Source organism: Electrophorus electricus, chromosome 16 (genome assembly GCF_013358815.1).
Source record: "Electrophorus electricus isolate fEleEle1 chromosome 16, fEleEle1.pri, whole genome shotgun sequence".
Lineage (NCBI taxonomy): Eukaryota > Metazoa > Chordata > Actinopteri > Gymnotiformes > Gymnotidae > Electrophorus > Electrophorus electricus.
This window is the reverse complement of record NC_049550.1, coordinates 3,261,677-3,287,500: the sequence shown is the minus strand read 5'-3', so window position 1 is coordinate 3,287,500 and position 25,824 is coordinate 3,261,677. Positions and strand designations below refer to the sequence as shown.

The window sequence follows — 25,824 nt, the reverse complement described above, 5'->3', positions numbered from 1 at the left end:
TTCTGGACGCTAGCTGCGGGAACTCATTGGAACAAGTCCGCCTTGGTAGACGCGTTTGTCAATGGAATAAGGGCGGCTCTACAGGCAGAACTGGCATTTAAGCAGGAGGCCACCTCACTGAATGAGGTGGTCCATCTGGCTATCATTTATGACAATCTCCTATTGGAGCGACGCCGGCAATTCCCCCGGAGGCGACAACAGTGAGAGACTGCACCAGCGGTGGTGCAAGCAGAAGCTCTGGTGGAGCCCATGCAACTAGGTGTGGCCAGGGTAAAAGGCCAGCTGGGGAACCGAGAGAAGTGCCGCAATTTGGTGAGTCATTCTCTGACCCTTTTTATGTGCAAATTATCAGTTGAAGTGGTACATCTGGGTCTGCGACTCTCCATGTCGGCAATGGTTGACTCTGGTGCAGCAGGCAATGCCATGGACTGGGGGTTCACCAAGAGGTTGGGAATAAGAGCCATTACCTTCCCCACTCTGTTAAGTGTGCAGGCGCTCAACAGGGGACCCGTGGGGTCGGGGTTCATAACACATATTACTCCTCATGTTCTCCTCAAAACTGAAGGTGAGCATATGGAGCATGTTGCTTTTTACCTCCTTCCTTCCCTCTCTCATCTGATTATGCTAGGGCTTCCATGGCTAAGGGCACACAATCCCCACATGCAGTAGACAGAGAATCATGTCCTTGAGTGGGCAGTTGCCTGCGAGGACAAATGCCTATCCCACCAAACGGTGTATCTGCAGTCCACATCCATTAAGAGTCCCAAAGCCAAAAACAACCTCACCGTGCCCCAGAAATACAGTGACCTGGCACAGGTATTTTGCCCCACAAGAACCACACAGCTGCCTCCACATTGGGGCTGGGACTACACAATCACGCTGAAGGAGGGCACAGTTCCTCCCCGATGCAGGTTTTACCCTCTCTCCCAAGAGGAGGAATGAGCAATGGGGCAATACATCAAGGAGGCCCTCCAGCAAGGTTTCATCTCATCCTCCACCTCCCTGGCATCTGCAAGTGTCTCCTTTGTTAAAAAAAAGGATGGAGGGTTGAGGCCTTTTGTGGATTATCAGGGACTCAATGAACTGTTGGTACAATATCCGTACCCCTTCCCCCTTGTCCATGCAGCACTCGAGCAATTATGGGTAGCCTGGATATTCAAACAGTTGGACCTTCACAGTGCATACAACCTCATCTGGATCAAGGAGGGCAATGAGTGGAAAACCGCCTTCAGCACAGCCTTGGGACATTATGAATATTTGAATAGACATTCTTGTCTATTCCTCCTCCTGGAACCAACATGTGCATGATGTATGGGCTGTCCTCCGCACCCTCCTGCAGAACCACCTCTATTGCAATTTGGAGAAATGTGAGTTCCATCACAAAGTTTCCTGGGGTATATCATCCATGAGGGCAGTGTATGCATGCAACCGTGCAAGGTAGAAGGAGTAAAGGGCTGGCCTAGACCGCAAACTCGCAGGGAGCTACAGTGCTTCCTGGGATTTGCTAACTTTTCATCGTTTTATTAAATCCTTTAGTACGGTGGCTAGACCTCTTATAGACCTACTCCGTGGAACATCCAAGAGGCTAAGATGGGGACCCAAGGCGGAGAGGTCCTTCTTGGAGCTGAAGGAAGCCTTTTCTACTGCCTCGGTACTGCAGCAGCCAGACCCAGAAAAGCCTTTCGTGGTGGAGGTAGACGCGTCGGACGGAGGGGTAGGCGCGATACTATCCCAACACAAAGGACCTGAATTGACAGATAGAGGCAGCAAATCCACATCCGCACTGCCTGCCAAACCACCTCTTTGACCCATTCCACCTCCGTCAAACCCTTATTATGTGGGCACACACCTACGTGGTGACAGACCACCCAGGAGCAACCCACACGGCGCAGCTATTGAGTGCTCACTACTGGTGGTTGGCCATGCACAAGGACATAGTAATGTATGTAGCATCTTGTGCCAATTGTGCCTGCAGCAAGATCCCTCGCACACCACCTGCAAGTAAGCTGTTGCCACTACCCACACCGATAAGACCCTGGTCTCACCTGGCTATTGACTTTATCATTGACTTACCTGTGTCCGAGGGCAACATGCTGATCCTGGTCATAGTGGACCGATTCTCCAAAATAGTATGGTTCCTCCCCCTCAAGGGTCTACCTACTGCCTGGGAGATGGTGGACCAGCTCTTCCACCATGTCTTTCAGCAATTCAGGCTATTGGAGGATATCATCTCAGACCGGGGCCCACAGTTCACCTCCAGAGTGTGGAGGGAACTGTTGGGTAAGATAAACATCATGGTCAGCCTGACATCTGCGTATCACCCTCAGGCCAACGGGCAGGTAGAAAGGGTAAACCATGAGCTAGGCAAATTTCTCAGGCTGTACTGCCAGAGGCACACTGAGACTTGGAGCACCTACCTCCCCTGGGAGGATATGCCCAGAATTCACTGCAGCATGCAGTGACAGGTTTATCACCCATTGAATGTATGCTAGAGTTCCAGCCCCTGCTATATCCATGGAATCCCACCATGTCCAACCAGCCAGCAGTGGAGACATGGTGTCGGCACAGCGAGCAGGTGTGGAAGGAGGTCCACCAGAAACTGCGCAGAGCCATAGCTGACAACCCATGGAAAGCATATAGGGGACATGGCGATGCCCTACAACGAACCTGGACAAAAGGTGTGGATATCAACGAAGGACAGCCGTTCCGGCTCCACAGTCAAACTAGCAATGAGGTATGAGGGTCCATACACCATTTTGGCGCAGATTAATGAGGTCACCTACCATGTCAGCTTGCTCTGCCACAGCCGGGCATCTAGGGCCTTCCATGTCTCGGCCCTGAAGCCGGTTGTAGAGGGTCCCCTCGTGGAAGGGGAGAGCTCCTCGAGTGCTCCACCTCCTCCCTTGGAGATAGAGGGAAGTCCCACATACATGGCAAGGGCCCTCCTTGATTCCAGAGGGGCTCGCAGGCAGGTCCAGTACCCCGTGGACTGGGAAGTGTATGGACCTGAGGAGTGCTGCTGGATACTGGCCTCCAAATTGTTGGATCCCGACCTCACCACTTCCTTTCATCAGGAACATCCGCAGAAGCCAGCCCTTCAGCGGCCAGGTCAGCTGTGCACCAGGAGGCTGGCAGGGTCTTCGGTGGGGGGGTTCTGTCACGGTTGGCTGGTCAGCTAGCAAGAGGGACAAGTCCACTCCTCCTAGGGATCACACCCCTTACCTGCCCCGCTCACAATCACTGGAGTACTAATAGAATTTACCTGTTCGTTAATCATAATATGCTTATATAAACCCACAGATCCCAAGAGACGGGGCTGCACATTAGCATACCTAAGGCACCAGTCTCATCTGATAACTGCACTCACTCATAGAGAACGACTGTTTGAGTTTTGTTTAGTGTTTCCATCACTAAATACTGATGGATAATAAAGAGCACTTTGGTGCAACCCCACCTCTCACTTCTTCTGTGTTGCAAACGTCACATATATAGCTTTATGAGGTGAAATTATCTTTCTACAAAATTTAATTACTTAAAATATGCTGAAGTTTAATAATACGTGCCAAAGTATGACCTTAAAGTTTTGCAAATGTACTAAATTTCCTCATTTCGTGTCCAAATGTTGCTTGTTTAGTTCTTTAGACTGGAGAGACCAAACTAACTCAGTAGGTAAGCAGGACAAGCTTATTTAAACCATGCAAACTGTATGCAAAAATAATTATACACATCGTACAAACCTCCTTGAGTTTCTAACATATCAACATGTTAAAGCAATGTCAAAGTTAAGTCTTGTTAAGTAATGATAGACTTGCTTTTGTGATTCAATTAACCCTACTATAATCCTACTCCTTCTGTTTATTTTTAATTAATTACACTAGTTGTCATTATTTAACTTGATACAATTTGAGGCAAGTGTGTGATGATTTGGGCATGTGGTCGCAGAAAGTTACTTGCTGAGTATATGCTTCCCTTACTACTTAGCTACATTAGGCTCGTAGCCCCAGGGTAAAACACGAAGAGCAAAACTTTGGTGCCAAATACCTGTGTGTGTTCTTTGGTGTGCTTTCAGATGAGAGCTTTTGGTGTAAACTTTGCGGCAGCCGTTGAACTGGCAGCGGTGGACCCTCTTCTTGTTCTCCACTGAATCCCCACCCCCTGCTGTGCCTGCCTGCTCTCCATCACTATGCCCACCCCCATGGCCACCAATGTGCTCGGGAGAGACTGCTCGAGCCACAGCCACTTTGCGGGTTACCAGCTTTAGTGTGAGAGTCCCATCAGGCGAGGCGCACAGGGTGTGGGTGGCCTTGACCAAGTGGCGGCCCAGTTCCGGTGAGGAGGGTGGAGTCAGGGAGGTGACAGCACTCAGCTGGGCAGCATTGACCACAGTGGGGAAATCAGGAGCAGGTAAGGTCTGAGGCTCCCTTGGGGGGCTGAGAAGAGATGAAGGAGGACTTGGGGGGTCAGCAAGATTGGGCAGAAGGGGGTCCAGAGCATCTTCATCAGTTTCTGCTTTCATGAAGCTTGGTGAGAGCAGGCAGTTCAGGTCATCTTCGAAGAGGTCGGAGAGTCGCTTGGGTTCTGTCTGCAGATAGCGCTCAAGTTCCAGGCAGGTCTGTGAAAAGAGAGGTACACTGTTTATTCACAAACCCACAGCATGTTTTGCTCTATCCATCTGAGCTTGCAGTGCTACATTTTTTATTTCCCTTTATAAATCTATAAATAGGAATTCAAAGAAAGTCCATTATTTTTTAATATTTGTTTTAATTGATCTATTTTAATACCAGAATTGCTGGTATTCAAGCAAGATATTCAAGCATACAGGCTGTGCCATGGGCACTGAATCTAATTCTTTTAAAGCTTATGGATCACATATTGCTATGGTATTTGTATTGCAGGATGCAAGTCTCTTTTCACTGTCTTCAGCAAATAATTAACTAATCAACTAATTTAATTATGTAGTGGTCGAAAGGTGGGTAAATCCTAAACTTTGGTGTGTGCACAGACATGTAACTGAAAAGACATAAACTACGTATGTCTATCTATATTGTTATTATTTCCTGCAAGCAGCACTGCAACTTTTTACATCACCATATCTTTACAATTTTAATATGAGGTTTACTGAACTAATATGGCTATAAAACTACTATAGACTTTTATATATTTCCAGCTGTCTGTCTAGGGATATATGGCCATTTTTGCCCATCCAACATAAAGCCTGGTATATTAGTTTGGTCTTGTTATAAATCATTTAAATTCAGTGATATCCAATAAAACTTTGAACTGTTGAAATTGTTGAGATAAGCCTACAAAGGTTTCCATACCAGCTTGTATCATATGTAACTTGCTTGCATACTAATTAGCTCTTTGGTTATATTTGACATTAAGTATTTGAAATTCACCTTACTACCCATAGATCCTTCATAGACCACATATGATGGAAAACCAAGTAAAGACTGCTTGGACCACATTAGATGGAAAACTCTTCAAGCATATACATCTCCCAGGGCTTCTGCTTGCTCAAGACTCTTGCCAGCATCATTTTTATATAAGCTCTTTCACTAGTCAGTCAAACTTTTTCATCTCCTTGCAACACACTGCTTACTGCTTACTGCTTACTGTAAGCCTGCTTAATGGTCAAAATGTTATGGAAAAACACAAGGTCTTTCAGAGACCTCCAACATAATATAATATCTTTACATAATCTAAACTTGGTCCACTAGTGTTGCACTGTGGCAATGACTGATAGTTCTGTGTGTCCACTATAGTGACCCCTCAGACATATATTTGAGTATTTCTCCCTCTCTCTCATGCGCACACACACACACACACACACACACACACACACACACACACACACACACACACACACACACACGCGCGCGCACACACACACTCACACTTTTCCTGCTGGGCTTGCTCTCTCTGCTGAGCTCTAAAATGCAGCATTCTAAGAAGAGCTTGGATTCATAACCTTATACACCTAAATATATAATATATTGTGGATAAGGTGCCTAAAGGTAAAATGCTCATGTGGCATTGCTTTGGAGAAACCAATGTGCAGCTTTATGATTCCACTAAACTAAAACATGCAAATACTCCTGCGGATACTATTCTCTTTCACTATCCCTCTCTTTCACACATTCCCTCTCTATCATAGTTTCCCTCACATACATACTTTCTCACTCTCTCTAGCGTGTTGTTTGCTTCAGTAGGATTTAAGAGATAGATGGTTAGACCGTGATTGATTACATTGGGTCAACTGGAGCTCTGTGGAGCTGAAGAAACAGAACTGACCTGAATTACCTACCGAGGACAGAGAGAGTGGAGGGTGGGAGGTGCAGAGAAAGAGAGAGAGAGAGACAGACACATAGAAACAAAGAGGAAGAGAGAGGCAATAAAAAACACTGACAGGAAGGAAACAGCAAGAACAGTAAAGCAAAGAAAGATAAAATGAGAGTACAAGAAAACTAAAAATGGTGAAAGACAAACAGAGATAGAGAGAGAGACAGAGAGAGATAGCAACAATGATAGAAAGAGGTGGAGAACCAGAGTCTTCTGTCATGAATCATTTCATTTCAAGTGGCTTCTTTCTTTACTTTTAATGTGACTCAAGGTCCCAGTGTGAACAAATCTATTGGGACTGGCAAGTGGGCAGGGAGGGGAAATTTACCAGCACGTATACTATACACCAGTGGTATTCAAATATGAACCTCAGATCTGATCCTGGAACTTGTAATCCTCTGTAATTCATTACATGATTCATGTCACTGGTTGGCCACTTTGTCATTATACCTGAATCCTAGATAAAGGGAGGGTGGAAAATCTGTAGGATCTGGACCTTGAAGACTGTGATTTGAATACCTCTGCTATAGGGAGGCATGTGACATCACAATTGGTGAGAATCACTGCGATTGCGCACATTCAGTAAGAGTGGCAGCTCTTATTGTTTTTGCATGAGTGTGGAGGAAACACAAAAGCATTTACAATAAGATATCTTTTTACAGATGACTTTGTAGATCTGGAATGGAGAAACATTAAAGATCACAATGACCACAAAGATTTATATGTTCTGTTAGATTTAATTGGTGCATTGTTTTACCTGCATGTACTGTCTATATATAGCTAACATTCACGAGTGGCAGTCTTATCTACAAAGAAAGTAAGCCTATCTAGCTTACAGTTTTCCAAATAAAAAAATAGAAATAAAAAAAACAAATATTTATACAAATCTCTCCACACAACCAGAATATCCATTGTCAAGTCAAATTGCCTTTAAGTTGATAATTGTTTGTTTCATTTAACAGCTCCACATGTGTTTCTACCTTTTAGAAAAACAGGACCCCAACAGTGGTGATGCCATGATTGAAAACCTGTATTTTCTGGAGTGAAAAATCACATCCCATTAAATATCATGGCATAAATACACTACTGTCACCATGGATTTAATGTTAAAATTTTAACTGAAACACCTTGCACGTATCTGGTCTTCTACCCTTAATTAATTAATTACGGCCTTACCAAATTCACAGCCGTGAAAATCGTATCAAGCACCGTGAAATCAGCCTTTTCCTGTGAAGTATTAGCTTTTCCATGAAACGCTTGGAAATAATAATTAAAAAAAAAATTATTGGATACGAGTTTTAACCACACAGAGAACACTTAAGTGCTCTTTGCATGTTTATTTTGTTATGGTGATGAGTCAAATAAAAACATTGCACGAGGATTTCCTAAAGGTAGTAATGTAACGTTGCGCATTTTGAGCTGCACAAGTTCTCCTTTTAATTTCTGCTGTGGATTTAAATTTTATAAACACTTACACTTACAAACACTGATATTTGACACAAAATCCTTCATTGGCAATTTCAACATTGTTATGTTTTGGAAGCTGAGTGAAGCTGCAGCTTCCTGTTAAACTAACATTAGCATGGTGCTGCCTGTCAGAAAGAGAGCTGCATGTGACATGGACAAGTATTCAGAGCAGTCAGAGAGAATCAGAACACCATCTGATATTCAGCCTAACACCATCTGACGTTCAATGTTTACCTTAATTAGCCTAGCATGTAGCTAGCTATTTAAGTGTTGTTTAATAAATGCTGTGAAATTTAGAATTTGTCCTCTAAAATCTGACAAAATTAACCAATTTTCCCTGTGAATAAATAAATAGCAATTTAGTAACAAATCAATTATATTATACAAGTTCAGTACTCCCGCTGTGGCTAAGCAATGCGACCTCCTTGTCATTTTGTCAGCGTTAAAAGCATTCTAATGTAGGCACCAAAAAAAGGATATATAAACATAACTGATATTAGCTTCCATGTTTTCACTTAGGTTTCACTCTGAAAATCTCGATGGCGGAATCCCTTTGTACCAGTGTCAGTGACAACCTAAGTGTCTATAGGACATCTGCATATCTCGATTGACTACAGGATTTCTTTCTCGTCAGGCTTGCTAGGACAAGAGGTTTTAGTGACATTTTACTGACATACTCTTTTGGTCTTTTACTGACATTGTTGCATGAGCTCCTGAATAATTATTATCAATAACTTATAATAATTAATTATGATAAGGAGTATTATGGTAAAGAGTACAGGGAGACAGTGTGTGTGTGTGTGTGTGTGTGTGTGTGTGTGTGTGTGTGTGTGTGTGTGTGTGTGTGTATGTGTGGAGATACAAAAACTATGGATAGATTTTCCACTGAGCCTTGGGGGCTTCCACTGGTCATCCATGTCAGGGAGCCTGCTGTTGAACTGTCACGCATGTGACAGTTACAGGGCAGACGCGGTTTGAGGAAAGAGAATGTGCCATCTCGAGAGGGGGGCAGACAGAGTTCAAGGCAGTGTATGTGTGTAAATGTGCACGTGTGTGTGTGTGTGTGTGTGTGTGTGTGTGTGTGTGAGTGAGTGAGACAAAGAGAGGCACACAATGTTTCAGGGTAAACCACTGGCAGAGGGGTGAGAGTGGGGTGAGAGTGGGTAGGAGTCAAGGGGTTCTTTTGACTGCTCTTTTCTTTCTTATCTCTCTCTACCCCTCCCAATCCCCCCACCACCACCACCAACCCACAGGCCCTGAGGTACTGACATTCAAAGGATATTGTTACTGAAAATGGCAGCACATATATTCTGTTTGTCTCTAATAAATCGTCTGTCTGGCTTTGAGCCAGTAGACCAGTTTGCATTTCAAGTAAACACTAGTGCAGTAAAAAGGTGAGCTATCTGTCATGACACAGGAAAACACCCATGTTCAATAAACATGGTCTGTGTTCAATTAGCATGTTCCAGCTGTGGACCTTCCTGCTTCTTACATCTCTTCACATATGCTTCAGAGTGCAGAAGAAGACATTCATTTTTGCTGATCTTCAGCACTTGTTTGACATAACAGGCAAAACCGTTTTTGGCCAATATCTTCTGAGAAAGCAATGTAGGATTGTACTGCTAGGCAGAGCATCAATATTTCTGTTCAAGAGAAAAACCTGCAAGAAGCTCGTTGAGCACAGTTGGACAAAATGTCAATTCCAGTATCAGGTTCCATCTCTGTACATAACGAAACATTGCACCTGAATCTGCCTCAATCAGCCATCAAATCGATCTCACACACACACACACACACACACACACACACACACACACACACACACACACACACACACACACACACACACACACACACACACACACACACACACACAGCCCAGCAGATTACTAGTGTAAGCAGAGAGACACAGGCAGATTAAGAGAGAACCAAACATCAATCACAATTCCACCCTATACAGTACACAGCTACAAACACGTCTAATGGCACTGGAGCTGAGATGGAGGAGCTCATGATGAAGCCCTGCTGCTGTCTCACACCGTGCCGCAGAGCACACACTGCCAAACTTGCGGAGCTCGGCTCTGGGAAAGTGAGTTGTGCCCAGCTTGCCCCGCAGCTGCAAATACCAGAAAGGAAACTGAGCCACTTTGACGCCACTCCCTCTGCTTAAACCTGAGGGTCTGAGAACAGGCCTTTAAGCCCTTCACTGGCCACAGCTCGGCATTTTAACTTTCATCGCTATGATGGAACTGGTCTTGGAGCAGTCATTATGGGGCATGGTGGCAATGTGACATGCCTGTCTCCGGTAGTCTATCCCCGCTGGGCAATTATCTCCTAGGCATCCATGCACCTGTGACAATGTGTCATTCTGTGTCCTGTTTCCACACACCCCCCGCAAGCCGTTTTTTCAGTCACAGTCTTATGTCACCGGCAGTGAACTGGCTTACACAAGTACTGCTTACATGGATACCACCATTGAGCACTAAGGCTGAAGAGGTCATTGGTTTGGCTCCAGCTACCAGTTTATCCTGGGAGACCATAACACTAGCTGTAAAAAGTCAAAAGGTGCCAGCTTTGCATAAAATGCCAAAAGTCAACCGAGAGACCATCATATTAATGATCATACTCATAATCTGCATTTTTGTAGCATGGCACTTAAGTACCAAATTGGCTCCTCCCACTAATAAAAAAAAATGCAGGTTGTAAAAAAGAAGTTCTGATCTGATACAGGCAAATGCCATTACTGAGGATGACAAAGTCATGTTGGTGGATGGCTTAGCCAAAGGCGATTGGGTTCAAGCAAGCTGAAAATGGTAGGAGAAGGGTTATTTGTCAAGCTGGATAGTCATTCTGCAATGTTGAGCATTTGTCAAGCTCTCCCAAAGGGGTGGTGTGGCTATAGGCTCACATCAAACACCGTTTATGACAGGAGGAAAACTTTGCTAGGCTTTCAGTTTCTGTATACGTTTCATTTTCACACTTGCCTTTGTTTAAAAGAGTATCACTAATGCTCTTTGTTCAACCTCTTTTTCCCATTAGCTATCACAAAGGAGAGGTGATTAGCTATCATGAAGAAGAATCACACATGTGACCTCAGCTGTCACTGTAAAGTAACACGTTCCCTCTCATCTGACAACTGATAAATGGTGCCCGTCCAATTGTACCCTACTGTAGCCAACAGCAGAAACCCTGAGTAAGTTCCTTATTTGATCTTTCAGTAGTTGATGGATCAGCAAGATGTGCACTGGTTGGAGCTCGCTGTGCATGGCTGAGAGTGACTAGAGGGACATCCACCCATCCAACCCTCTGATAGCGCATTGATCTGTAATGTTAGACTCAGGCCAAGAAGTGGGGGCCAGACACACAAATGACCACCTGCCAGTGCTTTGATTCAGGAGGGCGGCTGCTGGCCAGCTGGCTAAGAAACAATCTCCTTTCCCCATCCCATTCCCCACCACCCCAGGGGCAGTAGACGATCGATAGGACAGCAGGAAGAGGAGGTAGGCTGGGTGAGTGTGATGTCATCAGCAGTGGCCATCACTACTCATGCAGACTTGATTTTACCGGCTCAGCAGCACCTAAAAATAACCCAGTGCACCACCTGTGCAGAGTACAGTGACACACATGCATGGGTGCACACAGACACACACTTGTACATACAGTTAAAGACAGAGCACTATGGAGAAGCTGGACTTACACTGCACGAGTATGCTGAAAGGTTGCAAAAGGGAAACTGCATGAACAGATTTCTGTGAACAATTAAGCACTGGTACAAAAAGCATTTTTACAGAGATTACCATACTAAGATGTTTTTACCTTTGTTGATGCAATTTATTTATTTGGTAAACTCATCTCCCTGTACTGGGGACTCCCAGAAAGAAAATCCATTCAAGGTGGTTTAGTAATAGGTGCCATAGAATTTTGGACAACAAAGTACAATTTTGCAGGTGCCCTTAATTTCCCTCTCCTCAGTATTCAGTGGAGCATCAGTCATCTAAACAGTAGAATTTATTATACGGGGGTGGGTTGGGGGGGTGTTTCGCTGAGTACGAGCTAATGCCTGCTGACACTTCTAAGCAGCCGTAAAGAGTGAAGCCGGCAATCGTGAAATGGATCCTGAACAGGCCTGTTGACATAAGCATTAATGGAGCTGGAGGGCACTGTGGAACGAAACACTAACCTCAACTAAATACACAAACAGTCCTGCCAGAAGAAATTTCTTATCCACTGTTTGATAGTGTCAAAGCTGTCCTTTCAAACTTCATCTTCCACACCATTGTTACAGACACCAGTACTGAAGGGCAATAGACTTATTATGGACATGCTTATCAGGCTGCAACTACCTCTGCAAACAATCTCTTTATTGTCATGTTCAGACACCTGACTAAGCTAATCTCAAATAGCTGGTATTAAAGGGACGACAAGCTCTCTGCAGTTGGTAACTGAGCACTGGTGATGTAGCGGCTGTGACAAAGCACCAATTAAGGAGCAGCACGTCTGCGCACACACAAACTCCAGAGCACATTTTTATGAGCCGAAGGCATATAAACCTTTCTGAGTGTTTGTGCACCTCCTGTGTTTTAGCGCGCTAATCTTGTGCTTTAGCAGCCGAGGGGGAAGGCTGAGTAATTAGCAATAAAACCAGCGCTCTGATGGCCGTGGATCAATCAGCACTGGACCGTTTGATGTGAGGTTTAATGTATGTGTGTGTGTGTGTGTGTGTGTGTGTGTGTGTGTGTGTCTGTGTGTAGGTGTGTGTGTGAGTGCGAGTGGGTGTGTAGTAAATGCTGGGTGGTGTTCGGGGATGTGTGGCATCAGGATTTTATTTCAGGATTTTCTTTTATTTTATTTTATTTCAACTCTAATACTGAACTTCAGAAAATTAGTTTATAAACACCCATTCAGTCAAAACACAGCAGGGCTAAGGCACTTACCTTACCTTAGCTTCCTCTGAAATTGCTTTAGTAAAAAGAGCAGGGATCAGGCCACTGACTGCAGTGCAGGCCTTTAATTCGGCACTCCCCCATGCCAATTTCCCCCATGGCTGTGTCCCCCATAGTCGTGTCGCCTATACCTGCATCCCCCATGGCCGAATCTCCCATGGCTGAATCCCCCGTACCCGCATCCCCCATGGCTGTGTCCCTCATGGCCACGACCCCCATAGCTGTGGCACTGCAGAAAGATGCTTGATTGGCAGAAGCCATGCCAGCCACTAACCATACTCCCCACCTGCCCTGGCTGCTCTTGGTGCTCAGCAGCTGCGCTGCCGTCTAACTCAGACGACCCCAGAATCCCGTTTGAATGTGAAGTACAGCAGACATTCCTTCATCTCAGCAGTGAGAAAGCTCAAATTGAACAGACATTTGGCTGTCAGCAGTGCTGCAGAAATCACCAAGATGAAGAAAATCTGTGAAGGCTTCATTTTCCCTTATAAAGGATAACCATCACTGGAATGTAGAGTGAGTGAACCAAATCTCTCTGGCACTAATAAAAGATGACCTGGACCACTTAATTTTATGGTGAACAAGCTAAAATGGTTTTGGTCATACTATGTATAAAAAAGATCTTCAGATGGAGAATCGTACCAACCAAGCAAATTCACGACAACCTCCACCAGTTCCCTTTAACTGGATTTGGCCTCTGTATGTGTGTGTGTGTTTGTGTATACTGTGTGTGTGTGCATGCAAGTGTTTGCGCGTGTGTATACATGCACGAGCCCTCTGGCAGGGTTAACTAATTTAATCGCGATCCACATTTGTTCATTAAATCTCTCACCAAGCAACAGACTCCCATGTGCGCTCGTGGCTAGTAGGAGAGGAAGAGAAATCAGGATGGAAGTACCTCTCCTAAACTGAGGGTTAACAGCATGATACCCAAGTGAGTGAAATGCATGGGAGATGGCTCAGATGATGATCCAAGATTTAGAACATAAGCCAGTGAAACCAAATCTTCATAATAAAGCTCCACAGACTGTAACTGTTGAGTACGTGAAACAATGGAAAATGGAGACCAGGCAACTGAGGTCACAGTTCATCTGATGCTGTGTTTTTAATTAGGCTGTGGAGCTAATTTTAATGAAATAAATATGTATGAAAATTTATGAACAATAAAAAGTAACATTAAAAAACAGTAAAAGTTGGAGCTAGAGCTAATATTCTCATGCAAAATGGGAATTCTCTGGAGTTCGTTATACACTTGATGGAAAAGACAAAGACGGAAAAATTGAAAAAAGACAAAAAATAAATAGAAAATGTAGTTTCTCTGTGAGCCTCTGTCACCAGCAGACATTACTGGTCTGAGCACTAGCACTGGTTGCCGTTTAAGCCAATGGCCACGCGTTGTAAATTTCGAGCGGGAAACTGACAATTGCACCACGTTTATCAGTGCCCAGCATGGGGCAGCCATTGACATTCTCTACCCTGCTTTCTTCTTTCTTCCCTCAAACCATTTGCATTACAATTGCTGGGATCAAAGGGATGAGCATAGCTGGCTAGCACCTGCATAGCACATAGCTGGTACTGGAGCTGACATGCTATCGTGCACTATGTGAACACATGTGGTAGGCAGGCTTGCTCTTCTGGCATGCGGGAGCTTCGTTCTAACCACAACCTATTATCCACAGGGGAGGAGGAGGTTAAAAGTGCTGCATGTCTTACCTAAACAGCATCCAGTGCTGGTGGCTTTCGCCTGTGCACCATCAACTTCATTGATTGAGTCACAAAATCCTGACTCCCCACCGAGATCTGTCCATCTGTAATGGTATTACTGTCTACTGTTATACAGTCGCAGTTTTTTAATGGGCATAGCTTTTTATTATGCCATTGACATCACATATCCATTATCACGACATCCTGAATTGAACAGCCTCCCAGCATCAGAGTTTTCTCTATCCAAGGTGGTATGTTTGTTGTATTTGCCATTTTAAGGAATAAGCTCAAACTGGTTTGTTCTGTGTTCTGCATTGCATGTTCTATGAACACTGTATTATCTGTATGGGCTATATGTAAGGGTGAGTCACAGTGACTGTGTGCAGTTATTTTGTCAGTGCAACTAATTACACCAGGTAACATTCTAATACATATCTGTATATTGATCACATTGTGTACAGGTGAAAAAAAATGCTCTAGTGTTTATTGTAATTCTGATCACCACATGGGCAGACAGCTGTTGGTCGGCTATACAGTCTGTTGCTGTGTTGAGTGATAGATATTCCTTATCAAAACATTTAGTGTGGAAAGTACTGTGTATTTGAAATAGTGAATAGAAAGGTAATTGTAACATTTTAAAAAGCAAATGTAAACTACACACACAAACAACATAATTTCCAGGGTTTCCATTACTGACCATAAAAAAGACACACAGATGCAGTACAGCCTAAAGAACTGAACAGATCTGCTTGACTGTTATGAGCCAGAGGAGAGAGATCACATCTTCATGTTCATTTCATCTCAGACAAGCATGGCTGCTCCCTTCGGCTGCAAGTTCATCGAGCTCGACAGAGCACAACTGAAACCGTTGAACTCCCGGCGGACATTCTGATTCCATAACATTGGCTGGCACACCTCCAGCTGTCTCTGGGTCTTAAAGTGGAAATTGCAGGGGGAAGATGGAGCAAGTGGAGGCCATCTCACTTATGGGTGGGTGGGGCTACCCACCCCCTGCCCCTGGACTTCATTTGGTCATGGTTCGACCCTCGATGGTGCAATAAGCACACGGGGCAACTGAGAAGGGTGAGTTACGCCACACCACCCTGTTGTCCTCTCAGCACAAGACTTGATTCGAGAGGCAGGGCCAAGGGCAAAATGTGAAATCTTGTTTTTATCCACATGTCCAGATTTGAGTCGTTCAGGCTTCCAAGATTTGCCACTTTCCTAATCAATAGGTATGTTACTAAGTTTATTAAAAGCCTACATTATTACATTATTACAAGTTTGTTTATCAGTCCACAAAGCTTTATGAAGACCAGTAATTATCGTACTATTATAAAACCGACAATTAATTATTCACCACCAAATTATTCATTATTAATCACCAAACAACTGCAAAAATGCTTACTTAAAACTACATCCTTAAGGGTTGGGGATGAGATATAAGGCCATGTAAATTATATAACCTGCAGTGCTACGTGCACACACACACACGCGCGCGCGCGCATGCACATCCGACCATTAGACACCACCCAACCATTAATAAACCCATTCGCAGCACACATAGGAATAAAGATGTGCATATAAACTCCAGCTGATATAAAGCTGGCCTGTAGCATCTATCAAAGGCCCATTCCCATAGGTAATTCTAGCAACAGATCCCAAAATAACTCTCGACCCATTTAGCTTCCGCCAGCTAAAACAAAAGACTGAGCTCCTTATGCCACAGAACCTGGGAGAAGCATTCACAGGCCATGCTGAAATTGCACTGCTAAATTAAATGCAGCTTCAGCTGTGCTTAATAATGAAGTTCTTAGAAGACCTGGTGCAAAAAAAAACAAACAAACACGACATTCATGTAGAAGGTGACATGTAAAATGTTAAGGTTTTGTATCAGGAAATCAATAAGAAATAACACTGATAAAGGACTCAGGAAGGACCCTTTAACCCTAGATTGCCCCTTTCTCTTAACAATGTATGAATGCGATCCAAAATCAATCAGCTCATAATGAAACATGTTCACCAGCAGTGCATAGCACACGAAAGCCTCGATTCAATACATTTTACTCCGTTGTTAAACAAACAAACAAAAAAAAACTTCACACAGCACCTTGGTCTCTTTAGGACAGCATAAGTAGGAGAGTGCTGGGTGCGTGGGACCACCAGCAGGTATGGTGGTAAGGGACGGGCAGGACACGTTATAGCAGCCTGTGAACAGGGTGTATGGAGCAGGGCAGTAGCACTGGGCATTCATGCACATAGAGGTCAATCTCCATGTGATGCACAGAGAACGGTAACTTGGAGCATATGGAAATGCAGCTTGGTTTGCACATACGCTACGGCTGAGAGGACATGGACACATGTGCAGGCACACAAACACATAGAAGAAATGCTGACCAAAGCCATATTATACACAGCAGCACTGCCAGCATACACACACACACACACACACACACACACACACACACACACACACACACACACACACACACACACACACACACACACACACACACACACACTCACACACACATTTCCTGCTGGGCTTGCTCTCTCTGCTGAGCTCTAAAACGTAGCATTCTAAGAAGCTTGGATTCATAACTTTATACACCTAAATATATAATATGTTATAGATAAGGTGCCTAAAGGCAAAATGCTCATGTTGCAGTGCTTTGGAGAAACCAATGTGCAGCTTTATGATTCCACTGAACTAGCACACGCAGATACTCCCCTGCGGCCCTGCTGCTGGAGACGGGGTGAATGAACTGACTGTGACTTCAGTCTCAGTAAACAGTTCGTGCTGTCAGTCAACCTGTATTTCGCAGCTGAGCTTTTGCTACAAGCACTCCCTTGATTACGAAGGGAACAGTGCCCTACGTTGCCTCCTTCAAGGTCTGCTGGAGCGCACTGTGCAGAGGCATCACAAGGCCTAGCATTTGCTGTCACCGATGACGGGTGATGGGATTGACACCAAAACATAAAAAAAGAGTCTGAATGGCTGTTCCCTAGCAACTTGTGTCCTTAGCGAATCCAATATCAAAGGCATGCCAAAGTGAGAGAAGAAGATGCAGCTTGTGGAAGAAAAGCCAAACAGCAGAAGACAAAGTGCATTTAGGAAGGTAAGACAAGGCAAGGCAACACTGGAACAGCTAATGCAGAATTGATTGTCCTCGTGTTATCACGTTCTTGGTAAGTATTTGAAGGGGCTTTTTAAAGGTTTAAAGAAACAGTCCTCACACAGAAGCACATATACAGAAGCACACTCATACATGCTGTGTGTGTCCCTGTTTGTCCATTTATAAAACCACTTAAAAATATAATTATAAAAGTCTTGTCAGTGTTTCCAGTGGAACTTGGAAGAATATTGCCCGCATTCCTCAGACACTGCATAGCTAGTCAAATCAAGCTGGCTATACAGTATTAGTCATGTGATCTGGTGGCCCAGACATAAGGAACGTAATGCTTCCTACCATTAGTAAAGTACTGTAAAAAAAAAAAAAAAAAAATTAATAGCTAAAAATAGTGCAAGGCACAGATATACTGTGTTTTAAAAGGTTCAGCACCTATGTGATGCTGAATGGAGTTCACAAACTCATGTATTTTTTAGGTGGGTGTCATGGAACGCTCGCCTCCTGCAAGACACGTGGTTTGGCCAGCCTCGTGTAGTGGGAGGATCTGTTTATGGCCAGAACAGCACACACCTGCACCTTGTTTGTCTATATGTATTTAAACCCTTGTCGAGGTGTGCAGAGTGTTGGTCATTGTGGATGCAATGTCATAAATGTCTTGACGTGATGTCTTTGTCGATGTTAATCATATTAGTGTCTTCTGCCCATGTTTAATGTTAACCGTTTCATGTTTGTATTCATCGTGTGTAATTCTTGTGAGTGCCGTTATCGTCTTATGTTTATATGTCAATAAATGTACGTCCCAGTCGCTGGAGTCCTGCCACTCGCCCTGTGGCACTCGGGCCACCATGCGTTACAGTAGAAAACTCACATATGAAGTGATGAATTTAGAGTGGATTTTTCATTTAATCTTGTACAAACTATGCATTGCATACAGCACAGTGTATTAAAGTTGTCACTCTACAACAGTCAAGTAGATGCTCTTGAATTTTTCTAATTTCATTAAATTCGGTGACACATACTGGTAGTAATATCTGTCAAAACCGCACTCCAGGGCTGCACCTGAAAGATCTCAGAGCCATTGCAAAGCTATGAGTAAGTGAAAAGAAGCCTCTAGAAGTCTGCTAATCAAAGCAGTTCCATCAGCGGTCTAGGTTAGGCCTGTGAAAAGCTCTGTGCTACTCCGCAAGCTTGCCTCAACTCCCTCCCCTTACCCCTCTCCCAACCCAAGTTCACTTTCCTCCATCCTGCTTTCCATGCCACTCTGTGTCTGTGCTTCATCAAACACCAACCTCTCTGTCACCCCTCCGCCAACAGGCTGTTGTCTGGGCTGGTCCTTCTCACCCACGTGCAGGAGCATGATTGGATTGCAACAGGGAATGCTTTTCCAATAGGAATGCTTGTGCAAAAGGAATACTTGTCTCTGCTGACCCTGGCATACTCTATTGGAGTCTGTGAAAGAACTGCAGTCATCATACATTTAAGGCCTGTATGTGAGGCCTGTGAGGTTGTGAAATATTGAGTTCTGAAATACTAAAATCAAACCCAATTAATTGTATTTTCTTAGAGTTGGCATGTTATATGGTTGTATCAATGTTGATGTGTACGAATTAATAAAATGTAATTAAATGTAATGATTTTGGCCCAGTCATCAATTTTTAACTAATCCACCATGTCATAAATTAGTGTTTGTTTTAAGTCTGTTATATAAAATATTATTGCAATTATCTTTGGTTCCTAAACTGGACTATAATGTAATCAGTTTCAAAACAAGTTTGGACATTGCTAATTGAAATCGAACCGTGAATTGGAGAATCAATACTGACACTCAGTAGTAATCCCTGAAGCACACTTAACTGGAAAAACATTTTTGAATGCTTGTCTCAGTTTGAACTAGGTCCAACAATACCGTCAATTGGTAAGTATTGCTAACACAAATATCTGATGCTGTCATGTAGTGGATCACAGGAAAAACAGTGTGCAGATATCACTGCTTAATTCTTTCTTGTTCACACCTGCAAAACACACCCAGCCAAACTGTGCAGAAGAAAGCCCCCACACACTCAGACAGCCCAAGGGTGCAGAAACAGAGGAAAAGATCTGAGTCTAGGCTTTAATTATAGACCTGCATTAATTAAAGATATTCATATGAATCCCTCTGTCAAGCAAATCTTTTCCATACTGCAGCCCCTTTGTCTTGGGAATGACTATATTACAGCAACGAACTGTGCTGACTAATGTGAGTAAGAGAGTCGCTTCTTTGTCATTTTCAATTACAGCTGGTTGTCAGAGGCAATCAGATCAGTGTGCTGATTTTTATCAAGTGTGCAAAGATCTTTTCAGCTCAATTACGTGGGAAGTTATCTAAAAATCTGTTATCACAACTCATGACAAATGACTTGGTCTTTATCACTGCTAATATTTGACAGAATATGTGGTCACATGGAAGCCAGATTTGTTCAAGGTCCCCATGCAAAAAGCAGGACAGTTTAAATTGGAGTCTGATTAAAGGTAAGAGACAGTAGAGGACAGCTAGATATATAGATTGACTACTTTATTCCTAAACAGCCCCTATGGTCATTTTCCCCTACAGGGGATAGTACTGCGATGCTGTGTAACCTATACATATACAAGGCTCATAGCAAATACAAGCTAATGGGAGTCAGTTACTATGCAGTGTTTCCGCTAACACTGATGTTAACACTGATGGGCCCTAAAGCAAGGCGTTCTCGAGAGAAGCTCATCTTTAAGACACACCTGTGGAGAGGAACTGTTTCTGTTAGCCACCCAACCTCTACTACTTCATAAACACCTGGAAGAATTTATAAAATACCCTGCATTCTGGAAATTATGGTCTGAAGCATTAGAAACTATAATATAGATATAACAATACAACAGTTTTTTTTTTTAATTGATCCATGGTTTATTGATCAGTCCGTAATGAAACTACCACTAATTGTTTAATTATTTATTTAGTTGAAAGATGATACTGCTGTTGCAGAATCTTGCTCTGTCCTCGGGAACTTTGTAGTAAACATCGGCAACAAAGAGATTAAGAAGAAAAATATTTATTTGCAGGTACGATTGGCCAATAGAGAGAACAGCAGCAACATTTCAGGATATGCTGTAGTATTATTTGATGTTCTGTAGATTGGCCTGACTGTTTATACAGTTCTAAGTGGAGGAGTAATGGATGGTGAGAAATGGAGCACCATATAGTCTAGATGACTGATGTTGATTCATCAGAAACGTAGCAGTGTCTCTTCCTGTCAAATATTGGAATGACAATGAAGAGGACATCCTTCCTGAATGTGAATACAGCAGGGGAAAATAGAATCTAACAATAATAAACATTGTAGTGTTTTCAAATCAAGTAGAACTAATATCCGTGATTTATCTTGTTTTGATGAAATGTATTATGAATTAAAGCAGAAATGTAAGATGCTTTATGTACTAATCATATAGTCTTTATATTACTGTGAGAAATCATATCCTACCAACATTTTAAATTATCATCAAATATCGTTTGGCTCAGGCTTATCTGGCTCAGGCTAGTGCTGGTTCCAAAGCTAATCTGGGGCACATCAATAGAGACACAGCTAATAATGGTTAAGAATGGCACGGTTAAGAATGGCGTTTCCAGCACGAGTCTTTTTTGTGACAACTCTGAAGGTCAGAGAGCAGTGTGAACTACAGGAGCAAGTTCACAGCTAAGTATGCAGCTTCAGCACATTTTTCTTCCAGTATTGTCAGTCTTTATCAACACTGAGCTACAAGACATCCACATCAACTCAATAGGCTCAGGCATCTTTGAGCTCGCACTGACAGAAATCAAACTTTTACACTTTAAACTAATGCATGGCTTTGGTCAAGGACAAAGCAATCATATCCAAACAGATCTCTTCTTGCTCGCATGGAGCTCTTGATCAAACAGCCAGTGAACAAATAAAATATGTTAAAAATGCTGAACCTGTGCTGAGTGTCACAGACTGAATTCCAAAGAATGCCTTAATATTTAACACAAGATTAAGATCAACCTTCTCTAGGACAGGTATTAAAGTCAGTAGAAGGTCGGGTTACAGATGAATTTTGGGGCTAGCTTTCCTTTCCTGGAGAGCTTTCCTGGAACTCAGTGAACTTGGTTTTTTGCTTTTCTTTCAAGCCTGCAATTTCTCTGGGTAAGCCTGCTGATCTAGTGGCAGTTCTTGGCTTTAACGTCCTAATGAGAACAATTATCTGAGAGCTCTGATCAGTAGTTGTCCTTTGTGAAGCTTGATGAATGCAGGCCCTCTTTGTGCAAGTGGTTGACATTGTAAAACACATAAAGTGCTGTGGTAGTCCTGGGCTAATCACCACTGCAACCCAGGGAGAGTCATTACCGTATCAGGTGCAAGGTCTGTTCAATATTGTAGCCATGGCGCAAAAGTCTGCACTGATCGAAACATGAAATGATTTAAAGAAAGTTCTGAACACCATAGAATGTTACGACTGTAGATCTATATGAATTCACAGAGGGTAACTCTTAAAAGGCATGAACGAACTCACACAGGGCAACTCTTAAAATGCACAAACAGTTAAGACAGTTTAGACATCATGGCTTTTGTTACATCTCCATTTTTATACAAAATCCAATCAAATCAAATCAAATCCTGTGTTTGTTGTAAAGCTGTGTTGTCTGTAAAATCACGGGGGCAGCACTTCATTGTAATCAGACCTCGAATGAGATAACATACAACTACAGTTCCTGAACATGCTCCAAACATTCTCTATATCCTCAGTGTTGCTGGAGCATGTTACAGAGCCCAAGGCATGACAGGCTTAAGCTCTGATTCAAACTCCTCTTTGAGTAACGTAGAGAGAGCAAGGCAGGAGAAAGTCTTTCCTAAAAACCATGGCACTCTGTGAGTGTCTCTAAAGCGCATTACTGCAGCCGCAGCAGGATTTCAGTGGTGTGCGCATCATGAGGCATAAAAATACTGAGGCAATGTGAAGTGGACGAAGCAAGAACAAAAGATGTCTCAAGTTCCCTCGTGTCCCAAAAATAGATTGTTGAGAAACCAAAAGCGGCCCGGAATAGTCTGATGCACCGCAGCGTCCCAGGAGCTCTGGAGCTCTCTAACGGGGTTTAGGTGGGGAAAAAAGCATTTTCTATTTTCTGTCCCAATATCACACTCTTACTCACCCATACATGACCAGACGTGTCACGCTGACTGCCACTTCAAGGTGTTGTTTGTTAGAATACACTCAGCATTGACTGATGTCTGATGTGAAATGAAGCACACATCCTGAATGCTTTGTACATATTACTTATTGACCTCCTATAGCCTCACTAGTAGAAAATAGTGATCTATATTTAAAAACCATCAAGATGACTCTAATATCATTGATATAATAGTTGTAGCACTTTTGCCTGGATTCTTTGAAAACAGCTGTCATGTCATTTTTTAAAATATTTTATCTGTCAACTGAATTTCAAGCAGACTAAGATGTATTCTACCATATTAAATGATCCCATCAATAAACAGGTTATACATTGGTCCCAATATATTGTTTTGTTATAATTGAATTCAATTGTCATAGTGACCAGTCAGACAATATAAGGAAAAGTCATGTTTTATTTGCTATTTTAAATGCAATAATGTCCATTGTCTATTAGATGTCATAGCTCACTTATCTGTACTTACAAATAGAGATTATACAATTTCTTGAGTATTATTCCTGTCCCTGAAAGGAGAGGTGTGTACTTCAGTATCAGCTGGCAATCAAAGATGTTCAGGGAGCAAGAATGAGCTCTACTGAGGTCAAATGTGTGTCCTGAAATTTCCTTCATTCCTTCAGTCACAATGCTACTGCAAGGCCTAATAAAGTATCTACCTCAAGCACACACATGCACACACATGCACACATACACCCACACCCAAACTCACACTAACACAAACCTACCAACACAGTTCCACATACATGCATGCATATGCACCCAATGTACTTTACATTCAAATGGAATCCCTTGATGTCAAGGACGTCTATCACAGGTTGACAATTTTACACATCTATCAATCAAACGTCAAGGCCAGATGCAGTTATAGGCCATAATGCAAAGCATATTGAATAAAGAAGCGTTTGAAGGGTCCGTTTGATAACGCCTGTATTGTACATTATACGGGAAGTAATTTCACTGAAATGGCCGAACAAGCGTTAAATCGGTTTTCTTCGTGCAGGTCGTGGACAACGCACGCCGGCATCATTTGACCATGTGCTACTCTAACTTCTTGTTCAGCACTGCGGATTGCCAGAGACAGAAACGCATAGTCCACCATGCGCAAAAGCGTGGCATCCACGCGCCCTCGCCGCAATATATCGTCCCACCCCCCTTCTTCTTTTATGCCAACATTACTACTATGAGAAACATTGCTGTCAAATTGATATTCACAGCTGTGCGCACTTACTATTTTATTTCGCGGTTGTGGCATTTTCAAAAAATCTCCCAGAGATCTCTGAATAGTGGCGTAAAGCGATCGGCCATGTGGATGCCAGTGTGCTTTGTCTACGCGCGCCGCATGGCTTCGCCCTGATGAAGGAGGGAGAATAAGCTACGATGCATCACTAGATTCTACAGTTTATGTACATTTTCCATAGAAAATGTTACTTTTGACTTACTTGTTTCATATGAAGTTACACTTAAGTGACTACTTCTGTCAACGGTGTTTGACTTCTAGACACAACTGTCCCTCGATCATACGTCTGAATTTATTACAGATTACAATCGCGCATCTGAAGTTTTCTTCTTTAACCTCACAGGTGTCTAGGATACCACCGAAACATAAGTGGAAAAGAAAAAAAAGAAATCAAAATGTATCTAAAATCATCTAATCGCCCATTAATTAGCTAGACCAAAAAAAAAAAAAAAAAAGACGCAGCGACTTATTTCAACAACAATTAATAACAACCTGGAATAAACTGTAGCAGATTACATTTGTGCATAAGTAAATAAATAAATAAATAAATAAATAAATAAATTTAAAAAAAAATTAAAAAAAATATTGCACTGCCTTCACACAAGTCTTAGCGTGGTTGACAAGTTACACGCGCGCCGCTGAGCAGGCGCAGATGCCGGGTGCTGATGCTGCAATAGAAGAAAAGTTCGATTAAGAAAAGCAGCCGTGACAACAGAAGAAAATAAAGCTAGTCACCTGCTGCCAGTTTTCCTCCAAAGACGGCATCGCAGAGAAGTAACCGGTGTCATGAACGAGTTGAAGTTCCTGGAAAATACTATAATTCGCCAAAACATCCATGGTACGGGTCAGAACGGTGCCTCCGAAAGACTTTGATTCACCGCTAAAGAAATCCACGTTCGCTTTCTCATACACCGAAAACATTCAGATCAGTTTTGCTTCCATCCTAAACCTTAGATTTCTCTTAAATGTTCAAAGAAACCGTTTCACGGGGAAGGAAAGAACAACGAAAACGCTGCGTGGTGAAAGCCCTGTAGTTAATAGAGAATGCGACATGTGGACGCGCGCTGTTCCGGTTTGGTTCATGTATATAAGTGTGTGTGATCAGTTGTTAAGAATCCAGGCTGTTCCACCCGCAACGTTTCAGACTGCGAGCAAGTGGCACTTAGGTTACGGTGCCTATGTGTAGCGCGAGGAATCGTTCACTGGTGCCCGGGATTGAGGAGGTGTGCTTACTTGTCAGTCAAGTTAGTGCGTAACCATATAAGGATAAAAGGGTTGACAACTTTGTTGGCGAGTCAAGAAGGCGGGGCTAAACTCCAAAAAAGGGAGGAGTTAAATGCGGTTCTCCACCATGGGTTGTTTCGTGGCGCTGTCACTCCTGGCAGGCGTACCATTGAAAGAAGAGCTATATTTAGAAGGCTATATAAATGGGAAAAAACAGCAACAAGGGTTCATTCAGTACATGCTAGTCGGACAGTAAGCATCTCTCAGTTGTAGCGTGCATCTTCAGTCCCATGAACACAACGAAATTAGGTTGATATAGGCAACATATTAAAACAATATAAAACTGTTTCTACACCTATCTATCTATCTATCTATCTATCTATCTATCTATCTATCTATCTATCTATCTATCTATCTATCTATCTATCTATCTATCTATCTATCTATCTATCTATCTATCTATCATTTAATTGAAATTATGAGATTCCAACACTGTACTGAACGTCAATATTTGAGAAAATTCAAGCTTGAATTAATCTTCTACACAGGTTGAAGATATGA

General features: G+C 42.9%; 1 protein-coding gene across 1 annotated transcript in view; it reads right to left on the bottom strand.

The window, feature by feature from the left end:
- Positions 1-25,220, bottom strand: part of klf7a (Kruppel-like factor 7a) — a 35,438-nt gene extending 10,218 nt beyond the window's left edge. Inside the window, exons 1-2 of the mRNA XM_027028203.2 lie at positions 24,775-25,220; positions 4,042-4,612 (exon numbers count right to left, since the gene is read on the bottom strand). Of these exons, the coding sequence (XP_026884004.1) occupies positions 4,042-4,612; positions 24,775-24,960 (757 nt within the window). The 5' untranslated portion in view covers positions 24,961-25,220. The remainder of the gene's footprint in view (positions 1-4,041; positions 4,613-24,774) is intronic.
- Between the last annotated feature and the right edge of the window lie 604 nt (positions 25,221-25,824).